The sequence below is a fragment of the Prinia subflava genome, chromosome 35 (genome assembly GCF_021018805.1).
Source record: "Prinia subflava isolate CZ2003 ecotype Zambia chromosome 35, Cam_Psub_1.2, whole genome shotgun sequence".
Classification (NCBI taxonomy): Eukaryota; Metazoa; Chordata; class Aves; order Passeriformes; family Cisticolidae; genus Prinia; species Prinia subflava.
The window spans coordinates 173,094-193,415 of NC_086281.1; the positions used below are offsets into that span (position 1 = coordinate 173,094).

At 61.8% G+C, this 20,322-nt stretch overlaps 4 protein-coding genes across 12 annotated transcripts; 3 read left to right on the top strand and 1 right to left on the bottom strand.

Annotated features, from left to right (window-relative positions):
* Positions 1 to 42: 42 nt before the first annotated feature.
* APH1A (aph-1 homolog A, gamma-secretase subunit) lies at positions 43 to 12,429 on the top strand. 8 transcript variants are annotated; one of them, XM_063421224.1, is made up of 8 exons: positions 43 to 395; positions 3,187 to 3,362; positions 10,438 to 10,596; positions 10,734 to 10,896; positions 11,012 to 11,134; positions 11,215 to 11,234; positions 11,603 to 11,726; positions 11,876 to 12,427. In XM_063421224.1, the coding sequence occupies exons 1-8, from the start codon at positions 362 to 364 to the stop codon at positions 11,938 to 11,940; spliced, it is 864 nt and encodes a 287-aa protein (XP_063277294.1). In that variant the 5' UTR covers positions 43 to 361; the 3' UTR covers positions 11,941 to 12,427. The 8 variants fall into 8 exon arrangements, with proteins under 8 accessions (XP_063277294.1, XP_063277295.1, XP_063277293.1 ...); XM_063421223.1 differs by having other exon boundaries at positions 46 to 395; positions 11,215 to 11,342; positions 11,876 to 12,425; XM_063421225.1 differs by having other exon boundaries at positions 11,058 to 11,234; positions 11,876 to 12,429.
* A 147-nt stretch (positions 12,430 to 12,576) lies between these two features.
* Positions 12,577 to 15,684, bottom strand: CA14 (carbonic anhydrase 14). Its single transcript, XM_063421221.1, has 11 exons — positions 15,338 to 15,684; positions 15,187 to 15,207; positions 14,398 to 14,577; positions 14,188 to 14,330; positions 13,691 to 13,786; positions 13,550 to 13,616; positions 13,327 to 13,484; positions 13,124 to 13,253; positions 13,002 to 13,022; positions 12,844 to 12,928; positions 12,577 to 12,749 (listed from the first exon to the last, which is right to left on the bottom strand). The coding sequence occupies exons 1-11, from the start codon at positions 15,387 to 15,389 to the stop codon at positions 12,668 to 12,670; spliced, it is 1,035 nt and encodes a 344-aa protein (XP_063277291.1). The 5' UTR covers positions 15,390 to 15,684; the 3' UTR covers positions 12,577 to 12,667.
* A 946-nt stretch (positions 15,685 to 16,630) lies between these two features.
* Positions 16,631 to 19,015, top strand: CIART (circadian associated repressor of transcription). Its single transcript, XM_063421233.1, has 5 exons — positions 16,631 to 16,974; positions 17,467 to 17,771; positions 17,996 to 18,071; positions 18,154 to 18,232; positions 18,315 to 19,015. The coding sequence occupies exons 2-5, from the start codon at positions 17,538 to 17,540 to the stop codon at positions 18,571 to 18,573; spliced, it is 648 nt and encodes a 215-aa protein (XP_063277303.1). The 5' UTR covers positions 16,631 to 16,974; positions 17,467 to 17,537; the 3' UTR covers positions 18,574 to 19,015.
* Positions 19,016 to 19,181: 166 nt separating this feature from the next.
* MRPS21 (mitochondrial ribosomal protein S21) lies at positions 19,182 to 20,306 on the top strand. 2 transcript variants are annotated; one of them, XM_063421235.1, is made up of 3 exons: positions 19,182 to 19,247; positions 19,528 to 19,617; positions 20,097 to 20,306. In XM_063421235.1, the coding sequence occupies exons 2-3, from the start codon at positions 19,535 to 19,537 to the stop codon at positions 20,275 to 20,277; spliced, it is 264 nt and encodes an 87-aa protein (XP_063277305.1). In that variant the 5' UTR covers positions 19,182 to 19,247; positions 19,528 to 19,534; the 3' UTR covers positions 20,278 to 20,306. The 2 variants fall into 2 exon arrangements, with proteins under 2 accessions (XP_063277305.1, XP_063277304.1); XM_063421234.1 differs by lacking the exon at positions 19,182 to 19,247 and having other exon boundaries at positions 19,264 to 19,617.
* Positions 20,307 to 20,322: the final 16 nt, after the last annotated feature.

A 20,322-nucleotide genomic window follows, 5' to 3' on the forward strand; every position in this document is an offset into this window, starting at 1 on the left:
CGCGGGGGCCGGCGGGCGCGCGCGCCCTGATCAGGCGGGGCCGGGCCGGGGGCGGCCCTGAGGGGGCCCTGAGGGGTCGGGCCCAGCCGGGCTGAGGGTCGCGGCTGTGGGGGAGTCGAGCCAAGCCGGGCCGGGCCGGGCCCAGCCGGGCTGAGGGTCGCGGCCGTGGGGGAGTCGAGCCGGGCCGGGCCGGGGCCGCGGCTCTGCGGGTCCGGACCGTGCGCGGCCGTCCCCGCATGTGCTCCCCTGCAGGGGCCGCGTCTCGCCGCGCCCCTTCTCGGGAAGGGTCTGCCCGTAGGGCCGCCCCCGCCGCTGCCTCCCCCGGAGCTCCGTGGTCCCCGGGGCCCGCCGGGGTCCCGGGATGGTTCGCGTGGCTCCACACGCTGGGTTCCGAGGTGAGGGGAGGTTCGCGGCCCTCCGGTGCTGTGCGGCCGGGACCCCGCGGGGTTGGCGCGTCCCCTCCCTCCCGCGGGGGTCGCACCCCCGGTGTCACGAGTGGGGAGCGCGCAGCGGTCTCGCTCGCCATAGGGTACAGCAGCTTTTTGGATTTCTGTTGCTTTTGGGTTAATTTGCTCGACGGCAGCACTACCAGTGCATCGGGGAGGGGAAACAGGTTCACACAGCTGGAGAACAGTCCGCTTCCTAAAATCTGAGTCACTCGAGGGCGTTATATGAGGCTCATATCCCACTCTGGGCGGATACGTGGACTTGTATCTCCCCTCGTTTTGCTTATATGGAATTTATATCCCCTTTGCGGTGGATAGATGGGATTTATATTCCACTTAAGTTGGATATATGTAATTTAGATCTCCCCAAGTGGATAGATGGGATTTATATCCCTATGGAAATTCTTTTACTATTTAAAATTGATAATGAATGAATGTTTCTCTGTTGAAGATTTTCTCCTGGGAAATGATCCTTGAAAAGAGTTTCCAAGACGCCAACATCCCTCATGCCCGGGCAGGACAATTCTGGGACAAGCAGTTCCAAATATTTACGTGTTGACTCTTTTAACTTTGGAGACACAAATAACCGGAGACATTTTGGCAACTTGGTGACAGAACTAAAAACAACAAAACCCAACAGCCCAACATGGGATCTCGGGTTTGTTCCAGCTTTGTGTAAACTCCATGGAGAAAATATTTCCTGTTTCAGGATCAAACAGGGAGAGGTCAGCCAAGGAGTTTGTCTTGTATTTTAGAAAAGGGTTAAAATGAGGTTGGAAAGGCTGGATATTGTGGGTTCAGGAATGGAGGAAAAATGGGAGAAATAAGGAAAAACAGGTTAAGGATTATTTACTTTTGTTCTGGATCCAGGGGATCCGTGTGGATGGAAACAGTTCATGTTCTCCACACTGGAGCTTCAAGGTCTGACCTATGGTTCATGTTGATGGACAGTAGTCTAACAGTGGTGAGGACAAGGAGTTGGGAGTTCACTGAGGGAAGACAAGAACTTGGGAATATTAAAGGCAGGAGAGCAGCCCCAGCCCCCATCCATAATTGCCTAAATCTACACAAAATCACCTTCACAGGTCACTAAACAGGGTGTTTTCAACCCTGGAGCCAGTTCCCTCCTCACTACTGGCTCTGGGGGCTCTTCAGTGACTGTTTCTGTGTCCCTCACTGGTGCTTTTGAGGCTGAAACCCAAAAATAGCCCCTGTGGGCTGCGGCTGCCCCAGGACGTCGCTCCCAGACCGTGGGAGTCCTGCTGGGAGCAGGTGCAGCAGGATTTGGCTCCGGCATGGTTTGATAAGGAGCTGGAAAATGCCAGAGACCTGAGCCCTCTGCTTGCTTCCTGCTGGGAGGTAACTGGGAAAGGTTCTCACAACCGCAGGGAAAATCCTCTTTGTGTTAAAGCTGCTTATCCCAGGGGTTTGCCAGGAGGGCTGGGTGGTTGTTCACGGAGATAGCGGCCACGGAGCCACCACCACCCCTCCGAGTTGGGGGAAAGGGTAAATCTGGCAAAGGAACTTGTGAAAGAGCCGAGGGGATGGTGTGATTTTGGGACCAAAGAGGTTTGGGTGAATATTCCCAGCTTTGGGAGCAGGGAAGGCTTGTCCAGCTGTCCATCCGTGGAGTGTTTGTGTCAGGACATCGCTGTCCCAAAACACCGCCGGAGGTGAGGATGTGGTCTGGAAGGTTTGAAACTGGAGAATTGGCTCTGCAAGGAAACGATTCAGTTTGTAGTTAGGCCAGGTTACAACAAACTGGTTTATTTTCTCTGTCTGCATTAGAGGGATGGTTTTTAGAAATAAACTCATAACCTTCATCCACATCTTTTAGTTTCCTTTAATTGCTTTTTACTCCACTCCAGGGCTGGAAATCTCACTGCTTGTGATCCTGATTGATTTTCTGGGGCGTTCTTGGCTTTTTTCAATCCACCTTTGTGGCAGCACAGAGCCAGGAGGTGGCACTGCCAGGCAGCACATCCGGTCTCGCTCCTCCAGCCGCTTCTGAACCTGTTTCTTGCCTTTTAGCTTTCGTAGGGAACAAAAGTCTTCTTCTTTCCAAGGCCTGGATAATGTGGGAATGGTGGGACAGGCCAGGATTGGCCCTGCTGCTCCGTGGGTGCAGAGGAGGTGGGTGGGATGGGTCATACCTGCTCTGGCAGCTCGGGAGATTCTCCTGGGGTCTGGGAGGTGTCTGGAGGGAGCCGAGGGCTCTGGGGACTGTGACCCATGAATCTCCTCTTGGCTTGACTCAACATCCCTTGGCATGGCTCAGTCTCGTTTGTCCTGTGGGGTTACCTGGGTACACTTGGGCCAGTTTTCCATCCCTCCTTCCTGTTAAGTCTCTCAAGGAAAAGCAACATAGACACCGAGTGTGGGATTGCACTTTTTTTCTCCAAAAAGGAATTTAACTCTGATTTCTTGACCAAAACCACCCATTTCTGCAACAGTTTGCTCTCCGTGGGGAGGTTGGGGTGGTGGGAGGTTTTCTGGTCCACCTTCTCACCACACCCAGATATTGCAGGTGTTTCTGGAAAATAAATGGTGTGGTTCTGGAAGAAACAAATCTGGAAGCTCCTGGCTGGGTTTAGAGGCTCAAGAAGATCCTTCTGATGGGACAAGCACTGCACATGTTTGCATTTGTTATTCCAGTTCTGGTGGTGGTTGCAGATTATTTACCAAGAGAGACCGTGTGTCAGGTGCTGGGGATTTTATTGGCAGAGGTTCTTTTTTACAGGGGAATCCGAAGAAACAGGGAAGGACCGAAGCATTGCAGAGCTCTCCGTGCTCCACCTTCCCTCCAGCAAAAGCTGGAGACACAAAGTCTCAACAGAGAACAACGCCTGGTGGAGAGGATGCTGTTGTCAGCAGCTGACAGTGTCCATCCCACCGTGTCTGGAACGAGGGAAAAAGGTGAGCAGGTCAAAGAGTGTGGTGGGATGGGAGCTGGGGTATTCCTGGGATGCTGGAGAGCTCCAGCCCTGGGAAATGTTGGCCAGGTGGGATGGAGCTTTGGAGGAACCAGGGCAGGAGGGTGGAACCAGCTGGTCTGTGAGGTTCATCCCGACCCAGACCATTCCAGGGTTGTATGGAACAGGGTGTTGGGGTGGATGAGCAGTGGGAGGTGCCTGGTTGCTCCCAGCCCTGAAGATCCCACTGAATGCCAGCAGGTCATTGGGAAAGCACCCTGGAAAGCCTCTCCAGGCTGTCAGTGGCAACCAGAGCTGCTGGTGAGTTCCCTGGCATCCCAGCTGGATGCCTGGAAGGGTTTGTTATCTTTGCATTGTTTTGGAAAGTTGCTGCTTCAGAAAGAATTGGATTTCCCTGGGTTAAAGGACACACTTTGAGTGAGTGTTGGAATCCCCGGGTACCTTTGGAGGAGGAGTCTGGGGGTCATAGCAGGAGACCCAGGAAGCTGAGGAGGATGATGAGGGTGAGTTGGCTCTGCAGGGATGATCCCAATGACTCCTGGGAATCCTGATGAGTCAAGGGAAATAAATCAGAAAATCCCATGTTTTATTGTGCTAAAAGTTTGTGGCAGGGCTCCTGAAGTGACAAGCACCCACCTGTCTGTCCTCAGCAACCCTGGAATCCCCTGGAGCATTTGTATGTGGTAATCCTGAAATTTTGGTGGTGGCATTCTCTTCTAGAAACCACTCCTCCCAATCCACCTCTCCAATGGTGCTTGTCTAGATGTGGAGAAAAAGAAATAACCTGCTATGTCACAGCATAGGATTAACTCCTATGCAGAGAGATCCTTCCATGGGATGGCTTGGATAGTATTTAATTATGAAAGCAAGGAATTTCCCACTGTTTCTGTGCAAACTCAAAAAATAAATCCCAACTCAAACCATTCCATGATTGCTGTTCATGGACACTCTACTCAAACTCACTTGAATTGTTCTGTGGTCTACAAGTCAGCAGTTTAAGTCCATTTATTTTTCCTGGCAGAGATTTGGGAGAGGAAAACCTGTTTTTTAGGGGAATACCAAGAGAAACCCAACTCACCTCGTATGAATCCAGCTCGTACATGTACGTGGCAGGGGTTGCTGTGATGTTGTCATAGTAATAATCTTCTGTGGAATAATAGTAATTGCCTGGAATGGAAACAGCCCCAGGTGAGGTGGCACAATGGGGGTTGGGGACACCTGTCCAGCATGGGGCGAGTCCCTCCCCCTTGTCCTTGGTTGTGACCACCCAGCTTTTCCCCCTGAGCAGCCAGTGTAACTCAAATTAACTCAGATTAATCTGGACAACTCAGATAAATCCCTTCCCAACCCCGGTTATCCCAGCTTGCTCCTGTGGCTTGTGGAAAATGGTAAAAATGCTTTTAAAAAGGCATTTCTCACTTAAATGAGCCACGTAGTCGTGTAAATCCTGTGCGATCTCCTCCATGTCATCCTCGACCTGCGCCTTCCCTGAAAGCAAAGGAACAACGTGCGGGTCACCGTGCGGAGCCGGGGTCGAGCCGCGGGCGCGGGGTCGTGGGAAGCTCCTTTGGTTTGTTGGTGCTTTGGGAAAAACCCCTTTCCTGTGGGACTGATGGATTTACAACCTGGCCCATGGTTAGGCCCAGCTGAAGGTGAGAGGTCAGACCAGGGCTGGGGTTTTCCTTCGTTTTGGGGTGTGGATGTGTCGGAAGCAAGAGATGCAGGGGTGGAGATGGAGCCTCTGGCTGTGCCCCTGCACCCCAGACCCAGAGCCGGGCTGGATCTCCCCTGGGAGGAGCTGCTCATCCAGGATCCAGCTGCTCCAGAGCCTTTGGCTGTCAGCCAAGGTATCAGAAGGGACCCTCATGTTTCCTTAGGGCTGAGCCACTATAAATAAATTCTGACCCATGTGACGTTGTCACAGTTGGAGAGAGTGGCTCATTCACTATTCCAAACATAAAGTTCTGTGTGTTTTCTTGGTTTTTGGAGGGATTTTTTAAAGCTAATTAATTTGGAATATTAATATGTTCTAATAGTCACAAATTCATACACTAAGATGAGAATGGAAGATATGGGATAATAAGATACTTTTATAGTTTGATACTCATTTATAGTAATAAATAATTATAATATTGTCATTATAAGATACACCATTAATAGCTGGAATGATGCTGTCAGTCATGCCCAGGGTGAGCTGTAGCTCCAAGTCCCTCTCCAAACCCTCCCACTTTTTCCTGAGATATCCCTGACTTTCTCAGCACTGGCAAAGCCTGGGGGAGAAGCCCAGGTCCCAAAATTCTCATTAGGGAATTCTCTGAAAACAGTGACTGAGGCTGAAGATTGCAGGGTGGGATTGGGGCTCTGCAGGAGGGACCCGTTGCAGTGTCGAACCCTTGACCTGTCCCACTCCCATCCTGAGGTTTTGGGGAAATTTGGACTGAAATTGGGACCTGCTCCCACTCCCACTCCTTCCCACACTCATCCTCTGGCAATGCTCCAGCAGCGCTGAGCTCTGGCCCGGGCACATTATGCTGTGCACAGAGCTTTCCCAGAAAGTCACTCCGAGCTGGCTCTTGTGTTTGCACTGGAGTCACACTAAGAATAACAGGGCAACCGTATCCCGAAAAGAGCTTCCAGCTGGGAATCCCCTCGCCTGATGCTTCATGTTTGGGTCAGTTCCTTCAGTGAAGAGAAAGGGGAAGAGGGAGGCTCTTGGCATGGCAGAGCTGCACTTTCCAGTTCCCCTGAGCCGGTGCTGCTCCGTATCCCACCTTCCCAGAGATGGGAGAATAGCATGCTCATCCCTAAGCAGCTCCAGGTTGGGGTTTTCCTCCCTCAATACCTTGATTCCACTCTTTCCCATCTCAAACTGCCCACGTAACTCTCAGGAAATCCTGCTGGGGATTTTTCTGTGTCTCCTAATAGCTCCCAGCTGGAATTTGCAAATGATTTGAACACAGTGTGGGAAACATTCACTATCCCACTGTTCTCAAAGCACAGGCTTTATGAAGCTTTCAGCAATTTACATCGTGTATTCCCAGTGCTTTTTTCCCTGCAGCCCCCTTTCTCCAAGACAATCCCTCCAAGATCTTTCAGATCCTCCAGACCCTCCCAACTGCCCCGCGGCATCCCAGCAGTGCGGGAAGAATCAGAGCAGCGAGCTAAAAATCAAACTGCCCTTAGAAAACCCTGGAAAGCCCAGGGAATGTATTTACCCGGCAAGGAATGAAGGACCAGGAGCACCGCGATGCAGAAGTTCATCGTCCTCCGTTGGGTGTCGGCTACCGGAGCGGCTCCGCTTCTGCTCCGCGGGACCTTCCCCGCGGAGGCAGGAAATGACTCGGGGGGCTGAGCCGAGCCGAGCAGGCTCCTCGGCGGTGCGGGAGGGAGCCCGGGCTGTGCCCGGCTGTGCCCGGCTGTGCCCGGGACCGGAGCGGCGCTGAGCGTGTCCCGAGCGCTGCCCGCGCCCCGCTCCGGCGCTGGGAGAGGTTCCCGCTGCGGAGGCGTTTCGGATGGCCGAATCGCAAATCTTGGGAAGTTTTCCCCGGGGAGGGTTAGTGCCGCTGAATGAGCTCTCGTACGGAGGGAGGATGGTTTTGATTATGTCCTAACGGAGCAAAGCAGAGCTATAAATAGCAAATTCTTCTGGGAGAGAGGGCAGAGATCCTGACTGGGAGCCAAAGTCAGTCCCGACTTCCAAGAAAATCTTGGGGGATTCTTTTGTCTTGGCTTCATTTCCCCTTCCCGTGCCTCAGTTTCTCTGTCAGGAGGAAGAAACGTGAACGGTCATGGATTTATTTTATAGTGGGTAAAAACACCCTGGGGAGAAGGCGACAGTGGAGCTCCTGTGAGGAGGGAATGGGTGCAGACTGGAGAGGGAGAAGGGAAAGTGAAGGAGACAGGTGAATCAGGTGGTGTAAAATCAGTATTTTGGTGGGTTTTGAACCCGGAGGTTAGGAAACCAGGAAAAGGCAAGATGAGTCCTGCATAGTACAGGAGGAGCTCTGTCTTGGGGTGCAGGGCCATGGAATCATGGAAAGGGTTGGGAGTGGCCTCAAAGCTCTTCTCATCTCTTGTTGATTTTAAACCAAAGATTTCTGTAGATTTTAAGGATTGTAATCAATTTTAAGGGAAAAATTCCCCAAGGCAGACTTTTTTTCTTACAAAGAGTGGACCTAACTGAAGAATTTTTTCCCAGCACATCCCAAAGCCAATTCCCAACCTCCCTGGGGTTCTCTGTGCGTTGCTGAAGGAGCTTCCCCCATCTGTGGAGGGATGTTTGGCAAAGGGTTAAGTGCCCAGGAATGCTGAGCAGGAAGTGAATCTCTTCAAATCCTCCTCTCCACAAGATCCTCCTCTCCCTCCTCCACAAAAATAACATTGAAACTCAAAAATCCCAACCCAAGCAGAAATCTGAACCTGTGAAGGATCCCAGCAGGGCTGGAGCCATCGGCTCAGCTGGGAGGCACTGGGGGAAGGGTTAAAATATCCTGGAATTAGAGGAATGGGGAGGGAAGAGGTGAGGAAGGTCCCTGAGGATGGTTATGGCTTATCAGATGAGTGGGTGGGGTTGAATGGACAAACCCGTGGTGTGGGAGCTGGGAGTCAGAATTCCGTGGGATTTGCAGGCTTGGGGCTGGGAATGATTCTTCAGAACTGGGTGTGGTGGTGTAAGACTTGCAAAAATTGGGAAAACTTGGAGAATCCACTAAGAGACCTGGATAAAATGAGCCATAAGGTGGCAAAAGGGGGAAACAGCTGCTCTTCCCTGGCTGTGACCAGCTGGAACATCCCAGCAGCATTCCTGCATCCCAGGTGCAGATCTTGAATTGTGTTTCTGGGTGGAAAAGGAAACCGCTCTATTTTTGTTCTGGTTTTCTGTTGTTGTTGTTTTTTTTTCATTTTACCTCTTTTCTTACTGATCCTTCACATCTGGTGACACGGAGCAAGCCACTGCAGCCACAGAAAGGAGGCAGACCAAGGGCTTTTCCATCTGCCATCCCAAAACTTTGTTTCTTATTCCCCAAATCCCTATTTTGCTCTTTCTACTTCTATGTCTTTGTTTTATAATTATTAAAAGGTTTTTTTCCCCAAAATCCAACAGTAAAATCTGCCACAACAACAGAGCAGCAAGGGGGGGGATACCTTTCCTGAGGGAAAACTCATCAGTTGAACCAAAACAGAGGGGGAAAGGAAGGAAAAGGAGAAAAACAGGGAAAAAGGAAGGAAAGGAGAAAAACAGAAGGAAAAAGGAGGCTCTTGGTTCTTGCCATGCTGGGGGAGCTGCATCCCAGGGATGCTCTGGGCATCCAGAGCGTGATGCTGCGCCGGGGGGTTCAGTCCGAGGAGGAAGGTGCAGCTGAAGTCGTGGTGCTCGGATTGTGTCATTTCCCAGCTTTAATAGGCGGAAGCGAAACAAGAAGGGAAATTAACACAACGCAGCCGGTAACTCCGGTTCTTCCCTGAACAATGCCTCGCGCCCAGGAGATGGCATTCACAGCATTCCTGCGGAAGAGGCTGGAGGGGACATTGCGTGGAGTTTTCCTTGCAGGGCACGTGAAGATGGATGAAAAATCCAAGCCCGCATGGCAGCGGTGCCAGGACTCCCTGCGGCACCGTCAGCCCGCAGGGAGGAGGAACGGGCTGCCCATCCCATGGGAATCTGGAGGGAGGGGCTTTGGAGACGGCCAGGCTGTTCTTGCTGCATAACGGAATTTTTTAGTCTAAATAAAGTTTTCCTGCCCTTCCCAGCGCCTCTGTAAACGGCGGCAGCGTGGGGGTGGGGGACAGAATCAGAATGGGAGATGTGAGGGGCTTGGAAGAGAGAAAATCGCAGGTTTTAAAGAGGAGTTCCTTGAAAATAGAATAAGAGGAGAGGTCAGGACAGGACAGCACAGCACAGGACAGGATGGGTGATACTGGGGACAGTGAGCCTGCAGACAGGTAGTCCTGGGCACAGACCATGTCAGGTGTCTCCCCTGGTGCAGGCCCTGTCCCGCGTGTCTCCTGTCCCGAGTGTCCCCTGTCCCGAGTGTCCCCTGTCCCGCGTGTCCCCTGTCCCGTGTGTCCCCTGTCCCGTGTGTCCCCTGTCCCGCGTGTCCCCTGTCCCGAGTGTCCCCTGTCCCGTGTGTCCCCTGTCCCGCGTGTCCCCTGTCCCGAGTGTCCCCTGTCCCGAGTGTCCCCTGTCCCGCGTGTCTCCTGTCCCGAGTGTCCCCTGTCCCCGGTGCAGGCCCTGTCCCGCGTGTCCCCTGTCCCGCGTGTCCCCTGTCCCGCGTGTCCCCTGTCCCGAGTGTCCCCTGTCCCCTGTGTCCCCTGTCCCGCGTGTCTCCTGTCCCGCGTGTCCCCTGTCCCGAGTGTCCCCTGTCCCGTGTGTCCCCTGTCCCGCGTGTCCCCTGTCCCGAGTGTCCCCTGTCCTCTGTGTCCCCTGTCCCGCGTGTCCCCTGTCCCGAGTGTCCCCTGTCCTCTGTGTCCCCCGTCCCGCGTGTCCCCTGTCCCCGGTGCAGGCCCTGTCCCGCGTGTCCCCTGTCCCGAGTGTCCCCTGTCCCGTGTGTCCCCTGTCCCGAGTGTCCCCTGTCCCGAGTGTCCCCTGTCCCCGGTCCGGGACTGGTCCTACCCCCCCATGGCAGGTCCTCCGGGCCGGCAGGGGGCGCTGTGCGCGGCCGCCATGGGCGCCGCCGTCTTCTTCGGGTGCGCCGGCATCGCCTTCGGGCCCGCGGCCGCGCTCGTGCTGCTCACGGTGGCGGCGGAGCCGCTTCGCGTCATCGTGCTGGTGGCGGGGTGAGCCCGGGCGGCCCCACAGGGGCTGAGGGGCCGGGGGCAGCCTGGGAGGCCCCCGGGGGGAGCTCTGAGGGGCCTCTGGCGGCTGTGAGGGTCACTGCGGCGCTGAGGGCGGCTGAGGGAGCTGCCGTTCCCCGGAGTGAGGAGCGCTGGGCCGAGGGGCGGTTCAGGGGCCGTGAGAGCAGTGAGGGAGCAGCGCCGGGGCCAGCCCGGCTGTACCGAGCAGCTCTGCCTGGTGCTGGTGCCCGCAGCGCTATCCGGGTGTCCCGGTGTCCCCCCAGGGCGTTTTTCTGGCTGCTGTCGCTGCTGGCGGCCTCGCTGCTCTGGTTCGTGGCGGTGCAGCTCAGCGGGCGGGAGGACGCGGCGCTGCTGCTGCTCGGAGCCGCCGCGGCCGTGCTGCTGCAGGAGCTCTGCAGGTTCGCCTGCTTCAAAATACTCAAGTAAGAGCTTGCCCGGGGGCCTGGGGAGCTGTGCCGGTGGCTGGGGTGTCCCGGGGGTTGGGGAAACCTGAGCAGATGTTGGGGCTCTGTGTCCAGAGGAAGCCCCCAGAGTCTCTTCCTTGTTAAACCCCGGGAAGGAGCCGTCTCCTCTCACCCCTTGCTGGCCCGTGGCTCTCCCTTCTCCTGGGTGTGGGACGGAGCTCATGCTCTCTCTCTGGGGGCGCAGGAAGGCGGATGAAGGGCTGGCGACCCTCAGCGAGGACGGGCAGTCCCCGATGTCCCTGCGACAGATGGCTTACGGTGAGCAGACCCCCGGCGCCGGGAGCTGCATCCAACTCTCCTGCCCCTCCCTGAGCCCACCGAGCCCGGGGCTGTGGAGGCCACGGGGGCTCCCCTCACCCTGGCTCCCCCACAGTGTCTGGGCTCTCCTTTGGCATCATCAGTGGCATCTTCTCCATCAGCAACATCCTGGCAGACTCTGCCGGGCCAGGCACTGTCGGCATCCACGGGGACTCCCCTTACTACTTCATCACCTCTGGTGAGGCCAGGGCCCATGGCGAGGAGGAGGAGGAGGAGGAGGAAGGCTCCGGCTCTGAGGCTCCGTGTCTGTTCCCACAGCCTTCCTCACCATGGCCCTGGTACTGCTCCACACCTTTTGGGGCATCATCTTCTTCGACGCCTGTGAGCGGCGCCGTGCCGGGGGCCTGGGGCTGGTGGTGGGCAGCCACCTGCTCACCTCTGGGCTGGTGAGTCCTGGGGGGCACCTTCGGCCCCTCTCACTGCCTGCCCAGGGCCACAGGGCCAGTTACACCCCCAGGCACCCCCAGACTCTTGGGGTGCCTGTGCTGGAGGAGGTCAGTGGGGATTTGGGGGCCATGTGGAGGATTTGGGGGCACACAGCTCAGCAGGGGTTCAGGCTGGGTTTCCACAGGGCTAGGCATTTCTTGTCCAGCCGTGGCTGTTTGGAGGGGTGGGGAAGGTGTGACCTGCCTCTCTGTGTCCCCAGACCTTCCTGAACCCGTGCTACGAGGCCACCTTGGGCCCCATCTTCATCCTCACGCTCTGCACCGGCCTCTGGGCCTTTGGCACCGCTGGCGGCTCCTTCCGCAATGTCCTCAAGTGCCTCTCCTGTAAGGGGGGGCCGGGGTGACACTTCTGGGGGCTTGGGGGGGCCAGAGCTGCTGGGATGGGGGTGGATGTGTCTTGTTGACTGGGGGCCGCGTTCCTGGGGACTTCCCCAAATGACCCCCACCTTCATAAATGCCCCTTTGCCTCCCAGGTAAGCAGGAGCCTGAGGGCCAGGTCATGCTCTACTCGGCGCTGCAGGTGCCTCCTGAGGAGTGAGGGAGCCACTGCCCCGCAGCCGGACACTCCTGCCAGCGCCTCCACCCCTCCTGCTCTGGGGGAAGCTGTGTCTGACCAGTGTTCCTGAGGGACCTTTGGGGTCTGACTGATTCTCCTGGGAGGGTTTGGAGGTCTCTGCTCCTTGGGGCTTTGGGGTCTGGCCAGTACCCCTTTCTCTTTGTTCCCCGACTGTGTTCACACCTTTCCCTCAGTTTGAGGCTCTGGCCAGGGTGGGCCAGGTGCCCTGGGGGAAGTCCAGCCTGGGGAACTCAGGGCAGGACCCCCCCTCCCTTGTGTTTGTCGCCGGGGGGGGCCCTACCCCTGGTGCAGCCACTGGTGCTGGGGGTGATGCTCTGGGGGTGGGGGACACCAGGACTCGGATGCTCTGCCCTTCTCACCCCTGTGCAGCTCCCAGGGGGTTGGAGGTGCAGTGGGGATAATTTTTTTTTTAATTAAGAGTAAAACCCTTTCACAAGAGCACAGGACACTGTGGCTGCTGGGGAGAAGGGGAGGTGGGAGAGGGCTTGCTCCCCCCATTGTGCTCTGCTCCAGCCCTGGGGGGCACCCGAAGGGTCCTGGTTTCTTGGGGGTGATGAGATCCAGCCCCAAAGCCCCTCAAAGGCCCCGTTCCTTCCTAACAAAAAGCCACCAAGAGGGGGAAAGGGCTTTATTTGCAGTGGGCAGGGGGCTGGGGAACAGCGTGGGCCCCCCCAGCCCAGCCTGGGAGTCAGCGGGAGTGCCCCACGTCCATGGGGGAGCGGCGGGAGGAAGCCTTGAACACGACGTCCTGCGCCTGCGCCCGCCTCGCGCTGCCAGGGCACAAACAGGGTCAGGGGGAGTCTGCAGGGGAGCTCGGGGCCCCCCTGCCATGGGGGTCCCTCTCAGGGCTGGGGGGGGTCTCACCGCATCCGCTTGGCCCCAAAGTGGGCAGCGAGGAAGAGGCCGACGCAGCCGGCGACAGCGCCGAAGACGATGGCGATGACCTCACCTGTGTGACGCCGGGGGGAGGCTCATGGGGGCCCGGGGGGGACCCCCCAGCCTCGCCTCCCGCCCAGCCCTACCTGTGGAGTATCCCTCTGGCTCTGCAAGGGGAAGGCTGGGGTCAGGGCCAGCACCGGGTGCCCAGCTGGGGCTCCAGGAGCCCCGTGAGGGGCGCAGGGGACCCTTCCCAGCCTCTGCTCACCGCTGGGGAAGGACGAGAGCACCAGGCGCTGGTTCAGCTCCTGCGGGGCCCGGAAATTGTCCACCAGGAGCTGGGGCTCCTCTGGCTGCGCCTCCTCCGTGGAATAGAGGCTTCCCTGGAGCTGCTCCAGCTGGAAGGGGAATTGGGGAGTACTGGGGCTGTGTTTGCCAAACGCGGGGAGCTCGCCCCAGAGCGGGCCCTACCTGGGCCTGGCTGATGCGGACGGGCTGCGGGAAGAGGGTCCAGAGGACGCTCTGGAAGCAGGGCGGGGTGGTCAGGGACCCGTTGTACCGGTAGTAGCGGTCGAGGTGCGCGGGCAGCAGGTCCTGGATGCTGAAGGAGGGGATGGCCACCGTCTGTCCTGTGGGGGGGAGCAGTTGGGGGTGCTGGGAGGGGGATTTGGGGTCTCCCCCTCCCTGTCCTCACCTGCGTAGCGGATGCTGCCAAGATGCCTCAGGATGTTATCGTAGGCGGGGTGGGGGTCATCTCCCACCTGGGGGAGTGGGGGATTCAGTGAAGGGCTGAGGAAGCGTGGGTGGGTGGGGGGCACGGGGGTGGGGTCTGTACCTCCAGGAGGACGCCGAGCACAGCCAGCCCACCGGGGTGCTTCTGTGCCACGCTGGCATCGGCGAAACGCTCGGCATCGAAGTGCACCACGTGCATCTACGGCACAGCAGGGACCCCCTGAGCCCCCCGCCCTGCCACCCCCGGCTCCCATCCCTGCACCTCCCACAGTGCCCAGACCTGCTCCCACCCCGTTTCCCACCATTTGTTTCTTCTGCACCCCATCCCCTCCCTGGAGGGGATTTCACATCCCTGGACCCATTTCCCTCACCAGGCTCCCTTTCCCATTCCCCGCAGCAAATTCCTGCAATGCAAACCCATTTTCCACACTGTTCCCATACTGCTTCCCACCCACAACCATTTCCCACACAATTCCCATGCCATTTCCTGACCCCAGACCTGGTCCCGTCCTCTTTCCCTACCCCATTCCTCATCCTTTTCCCGCTCCCAGACCCATTTTTGGAGCTGTTCCCTGCCCGGCCCCCAGTGCCCCCCGGTACCTCGGCGGGGGCGCGGTGCCCGTCCAGCAGGTGCTCAGCGCCGGCGGCGTGGCCGGGCCGGCCCCAGTGGAAGTGGAGCTGCACGGCGGTGAAGGTGTGGGGCAGCCCCCGGAGCCGCAGGGATGGTGGCAGTGCCAGCACGGCTGCGGGGACAGGCGGTCAGCAGGGCTGGGACACCGGGCACTGCCCGGTCCTCCCGCCGGTGCTCACCGGTGTGGCCGTTGTTGGCGAGGGTCAGCTGGGGGCTCTCGGGGTGCTCGTAGCCCTCGGGCTGCAGCGGTGGCAGGGACAGATCCGGCCGTGCCCGCGCCGTGGCGATGTCGATGGGTGACTGCGCCCGGCCCCCGCACTCCGGGTGTCCCTCGTGCCAGTGCTGCTGCCCGTGGGGACCTGGGGGGGACCAGAGCCCGAGTGGGACCCCCCCCACCTTACCCCAGGGGCTGCTTCACCCGGCAGGGCCCCGTGACCCAAAGTGCACCCAGTGCCCCCCAAACTGGGCCACGGGTGACATTCCCAAGGGCCTCGTTAATCTGTTGGGGACATTTTTTCCGGCCGGGGGAGCGGGGACAAAGCCGAGCCCGCAGGGCCGGGGGGGCACCCATGGGTCCCCTGGGCCCGGCGGGATGGGGCTTAGCAGGATTTGGCCAGGGCCGGATCCTAATTGGATTTGGCAGCAGGAGCCTTATGTAAAGGAGCACAAAGGGACCATTGGAGCGAGGGGCGCAAGAGGGGGCAGGAGGGGGAAAATGGGGGGCTGCACCCGTTCACTCCTGCCTGTCTTAGGGGACCCAGGTGTCTAGAGAGGGGTGGGGGGGGCTGTCATCCACCCACCTCCTTCCCATTTTGGGCTCCCAGATGTCCAGGATCAAGTGGGGGCTGTCACCCATCCGCCTCCCCACCCTCTGGGGAGACCCCTGTGACCCCCTCAGCTCAGGGGGTGTGGGGGGTGGTTTCAGGGGTGGGGATAAATGGGGGCTCCCTGGGTGGGGTCGGACTCACCCTCGTACGTCCAGTGGGGACCTGTTGGGGAGAGGGGAGGTATTGGGGTGGGGGCTCGGCTGAGCCCCCTGGCCCGACATGGGAGCACCTGAGGGGGTCTGGGGCTGCACCCCAGAGCGGGATCTGCCAGGGGCACCCGGGGGGGACTCACCAGCGGGCAGGGCAGGGGCCAGGGCCCCCAGGAGCAGCAGCACTCTCAGCATGGCGGGGGGCAAGGGGGGCCGGGTGGCACCGGCCCGGCCCTAAATACCCACCCCGGGGGACGGGCCCCCCCGGGAGGACGGGGAGGGCTGGAGGAGCCATGCCCGGGGGTGTCGGGGTGTGGGGAGGGTGGAGATGAGGCTGTGGGCTTGCAGGGGCTGTGGGGCTGCGAGCTCTGGGCTTGTGGAGTGAGCTGTTTGTGGGACCGGGGTTTGTGGGGCTCTGGGGGGCTCTGAGGTTTTGGGGGACCTGAAGAGGGCCCTGGATCTTGTGGGGGATCGTTGTGTGGGGTCTTGGGGATACCTGGGGGTCACCCGGGGTCTATGGGGGGAGAGGTGGGCTGGGGGCTCTGGGGCCTGGGTGGGATTTTGGGGGGAAGATGAGGGGGGGGGGCGTTCGCGGGGAGCCCCAGGTAGACCCTGCGGGCGCTCCCCGGCCCCGCCCCTCTCCGAGAGGCCCCGCCCCTCTCCGGGAGGCTCCGCCCCTCTCCGGGAGGCCCCGCCCCTCTCCGGGAGGCCCCGCCCCTCTCCGGGAGGCCCCGCCCCGCGGGCGTTCCCCACGAGCGAGCGTGACGTCACCCAGGCCCCCGCCCCCACGTGGGGGCCCACGAGCCGCCCCGCCCCGCCCCGGTTATGTAACGGCGGGGGGGCGGGGCCGCCAGGGCGAGCCTGCGCCGCCTATTGGCCGAGACGCGCCCTCGGGACGGCCGCTCATTGGCTGGGGGCACGGGGGCGGGACCGCCGGGGTGGGGGCGTGGCCTGGGGCCCCGCAGGACCCGCCCCCCGCGCCCTTCGCTGCCCGCCAGGGGGCGCTGCCCAGCGCCGCGTGCCCCGAATCGCCATGCAGGGGGCGGGGCCAGAGCCCCGCCCCCTGGCCAATCAGCGCGGGACGGTGAAACGAGCCAATGGGAGCGAGGGGGAGGGGACTCCTGGGGCGCAGCGACCAATGGCAGCGGGGCGGGGCGGGGCCCGGCCGGAGGCACGTGCGGCCGCGCACGTGTCCGCGTGGGGCCGCCGCGGGCGGGGCGGGACCGGCACCGGGAGCGGGGACAGAGAGACCGGGACACCGGAACGGCGGTACCGGCACGGCGACAGCGGTACCGGGACAGCCACCGCGGCACCGGGACACCGGAACGGCGGTACCGGCACCGGGACAGCGGTACCGGGACAGCCACCGCGGCACCGGGACACCGGAACGGCGGTACCGGCACGGGGACAGCGGTACCGGGACAGCCACCGGGACACCGGAACGGCGGTACCGGCACCGGGACAGCCACCGCGGCACAGGGACACCGGAACAGCGGGACCGGCGACAGAGAGACCGGGACACCGGAACAGCAGGACCGGCACGGGGACAGCGGTACCGGGACAGCCACCGCGGCACCGGGACACCGTCACGGCCACAGCGGTACCTGCTCAGGGGCACTGACACCGGCACGGGAAACGGGGACAGCGATACCAGCAACGGCATCGGGACACTGATACCGGGACAGGAACGGGGACGGTGATACCGGAGCAGTGATACCGGCACCTGGGTCAGGGACGAGAACAGCGACACCGGCACCACCGCAGCTGCAGCCGGGAGCAGGTGGGATCGGGGGTGACGGGGCCGGGGTGGTCCCGGTGACGGGGGTGGGGGATCCGGGGCTGGGTTGGGGGGTCCTCCCCGTGGTGCTGGGGGTCCCGGTGCGGGGGGGAGGGTCCCCATCACGGGCGGGGCTCCTGCAGGGGGGATCTCAGTCTGGGGAGGGGGCAGCAGGGGATGGAGTGAAGGGAGCTGCTGGGGGGTCCTGGGACCGGGCAGTCCCGGGACCGGAGTGTCCCAGGGCTGGGGGAGGTTCCTGTACCGGGCTGGGTCGGGGTGTCCTGGCAGTGGGGATGGTTCTGGGTGAAGGGCCCCGGTGCCAGGTGGGTCCCTGCACCCCCGCCCCGAGGAGATGCCAAATCTGCTCCCCCGGGGCGTGTGTGGTGACACGGGGGTGTGGGGGTGACAGCCCCATGGGAGAACAAGGCAGTTCCTTGCCTTCCATTTTTGTCCGATATCCCCTTTTTTTCCCCCGTGTTCCACTCGCCACCCCAGAGAGCCTCGGCTGGGTGACCCCGCTGGAACTGAAGCCAGGGAGAGGCTCCCCCGGGGGGGCCGCCCCCGCCATGGAGCCCCCTGCCCGCGCCTGCTCCTGCGGCTCCCCCGTGTCTGATAGCGAGGTGGGGGCTGGCAGCTCTCTCCGGAGCCCCCCCAGACCCGAGCGCGGCCGCAAGCGCCCGGCGGGGCCGGAGCGAGCGGCCCCGGGATCGCCGCCATCGCCCCGCGCGGGGAAGCGCCCGCGGAAAGGGGAGGGCGGGGATGTCCCTCCCAGCGATGGCGATCGCCTCTTTGCCCAAAAGGTGAGTTTTGCGGTGAGGTGGGGGAGGGCTCAGTCCCCTAAAAAAACCTGGGTCTGCCTTAGTTTCCCCACGTGAAAGAGGTGCGTGGGGATGAGCAGGATTCGGGGGCTGAGAGGGTGATAAGTGGGGTTTGAGGGGTCAGGGGGGGTAAGAGGGTTCGGGGCGATCGAGAGCCCCTCCCCCGTCTGGGTGCAGCCCAGTCACCTCCTCCCCCTTCCTCACAGTGCCGGGAGCTCCGGGGCTTCATCCGGCCGCTGGCGGAGCTGCTGGAGGGGCTGCGGCGGGGCCGCTACGACAGAGGTGGGTGCCCCTCGCAGCCTCTGCCCCCCTCAGGCTCCTCTTTCCCCCTGTGGAGAACTCACACAATTTCGGGGCTCCCCAGGGCTGAGCAGCTTCCAGCAGAGCGTGGCCATGGACCGGATCCAGCGGATCATCGGGGTCCTGCAGAAGCCAGAAATGGGGTGAGTGTCCCCGGGGACGGGCACGGGACCCCCCGCAGGTGTCCCCTCTCCGCAGCGGGTGACAGGAGCTCTCTCCCGGCAGTGCCCGCTACCTGAGGACGCTGCTGCAGGTGGAGGCGATGCTGAGGCTCTGGTTCCCCCACGTCGCCCCCAAACCCGCGCTGGACTCCGCCTCCCCCGCGGCTGCCCCGCGGCGCCGCCCCCCCGCCGGTCCCGCCGGGGCTCCCCGGTGCCGCCGCCTGCCCGGGGACCTCGCCGGCGCCGCGGGCGCATTCCCGCAGCGCGGGTCCCCCCCGTGCCAGGCCGGGCCCCCCGAGTCCCCCCCGGCGCCGGACGTGTGACGCCCCCCCCGGCTCGGGGGGGGAGATCTCGTCTGCATTTCTCGGCTTTGCCTTTTTTGATTTTTTTTTTTTACTTGTGGTCAGTGAGACCCGCGGGCGGGCGGGACTGACCTGGGGGGGCTCAGAAGCCCCCCAGAAGCCCCAACCCCGGGGCGGCCGCGTGCCTTGGCCAGAGCGGAGCCCCCTCCCCGCGGGGGCCGGGCCCTCCCGGGCTTGTGCCTTCCCCCGTGGCGCGGGGGGCCGGGGGTGAGCGCGGCCCCCGGAGCGGGGGGAGGCGGCTGAGGGGTGCAGACCCCCCGGGGGGGTGTCGGTGGATCCCCGAGCAGGGATGTCCCGCAGCCGGCCCTGCTGGAAGCAATAAACGCCGCGGGAGCGGCCGGGGCCATCCGGTGTTGTGTCCTTTGTTTCTTGGGAGGGCGGCGGGTGGGCTCCTCTCCCCAGGGGCTCAGAGCCGCCCCCGGCCCCCTTCGTGCCCTCCGCTGTGGGACCCCGAGCGCCCACGGTGCCCGCAGTGCCGGCTCCGGGCCGGGCCGGCGGGAGGGAGGGAGGGAGGGAGCGGCACCGGACCCGAACCGGCCCCGGCTCTGCCCCGCCGGAAGTGCGAGTACCGGAAGTCCCTCCCAGAGGAAGTTCCGCCAGCAACCACTTCCGGTCGGGCGCGGAGCTTCCCCGGGGTCAGTCGGGGCGAGGCTGGGACCGGGACCGGGACCGGGACCGCTCGGCCAGGCACTGCCGGGAGCGGCCCGGCCAGGGCCAGCGGGGGCAGGGGGCGGTCCGGGGCTGCGTTCGTGGGGCGGGGGATCCCTGCCGCGTTCTCTCGGGGCTCTGCGGGAAGGGCCGTGTCCCCGGGAGAGGGGCGGGAAGGACCGTCCCGCTCTGTACCGGGGCTCCCTGCCGTGTCCCGGGGCGGGGGCACGAGGGACTGGCTCCTCCGAGCGCCCCGTCCCGCAGCAGCGCGGCCATGGCGAACCACCTGCGCTTCGTGGGCCGCACGGTGATGGTGCAGAACGGGAACGTGGAGGCGGCGTACGGAGTCCTGAACAGGTGAGGACCGGGGGAACCGCGGGGCCAGGGCCCACAGCGCGGCCGGGAACCAGGGCCGGGCCGGGTTTGGGCCCGGACGGGGCCCAGTTCCTTCCCTTGCTGGGTTTAGAACCAGAATTTCTGGAGCGGAAGGTGACGGGAGGGTGGTGCGGGCTCTTCTCATCAGCTCCACGTGAATACAGTGAAATAAAGGAACAGCTCAGCACAGAACAGGCGAGGGCAGCGCGGTTCCTTGAGAAGCAGAGGAGGAAAGGAGCCATCGCTGAGCTCTGTGGGACCTTCGTTGGTCCCACCTTAAGCTCGGGGGGGTTTCCTTCCCCTCCTCGCTCTCCTCGTGGATGGACGGCGAGGAGATCGAGCCGAGGGTCCCCTTGGGGACCGAGCTGTGCCCGGGGTTTGCAGCGTGGGGTGCTTGTTCCTCCCTCCTCGCACGTCCAGAACCTTTCCTGCCGCCGTCACCGCTCTCTCCCTTCCCGCAGGATCCTGGCGCAGGACGGCGTGGTCGATGCGGTGCGGCGCTCCCGGTACTACGAGAAGCCGTGCCGGGCGCGGCGGCGGCGCGCGTTCGAGGCGTGCCGGCGGGTGTACTGCGCCGAGATGGCGCGCAGGATCGCCTTCCTGGCGCGGAGCAGCCGGCAGGACCCGTGGCTGGGCTGCTGACGGGAGCAATAAAGACCCTCTCGCTCTGATCCCCGTTAATTTGGT

Coding starts and splice junctions, on each gene's coding strand:
- APH1A (XM_063421223.1), top strand. CDS start 362: ATGGTTCGCGTGGCTCCACACGCTGGGTTCCGAG. Junction 3,363..10,437: donor GTCTGGAACGAGGGAAAAAG/GTGAGCAGGTCA, acceptor GTGTCCCCCCAG/GGCGTTTTTCTGGCTGCTGT. Junction 11,343..11,602: donor ACCTGCTCACCTCTGGGCTG/GTGAGTCCTGGG, acceptor CTGTGTCCCCAG/ACCTTCCTGAACCCGTGCTA.
- CA14 (XM_063421221.1), bottom strand. CDS start 15,389: ATGCTGAGAGTGCTGCTGCTCCTGGGGGCCCTGGCCCCTGCCCTGCCC. Junction 14,331..14,397: donor CGCCAACAACGGCCACACCG/GTGAGCACCGGC, acceptor CTGTCCCCGCAG/CCGTGCTGGCACTGCCACCA. Junction 13,254..13,326: donor TCCGCATCAGCCAGGCCCAG/GTAGGGCCCGCT, acceptor TTCCCCTTCCAG/CTGGAGCAGCTCCAGGGAAG.
- CIART (XM_063421233.1), top strand. CDS start 17,538: ATGGAGCCCCCTGCCCGCGCCTGCTCCTGCGGCTCCCCCGTGTCTGAT. Junction 17,772..17,995: donor ATCGCCTCTTTGCCCAAAAG/GTGAGTTTTGCG, acceptor CCTTCCTCACAG/TGCCGGGAGCTCCGGGGCTT. Junction 18,072..18,153: donor GCGGGGCCGCTACGACAGAG/GTGGGTGCCCCT, acceptor GGGGCTCCCCAG/GGCTGAGCAGCTTCCAGCAG.
- MRPS21 (XM_063421235.1), top strand. CDS start 19,535: ATGGCGAACCACCTGCGCTTCGTGGGCCGCACGGTGATGGTGCAGAAC. Junction 19,618..20,096: donor GCGTACGGAGTCCTGAACAG/GTGAGGACCGGG, acceptor CCCTTCCCGCAG/GATCCTGGCGCAGGACGGCG.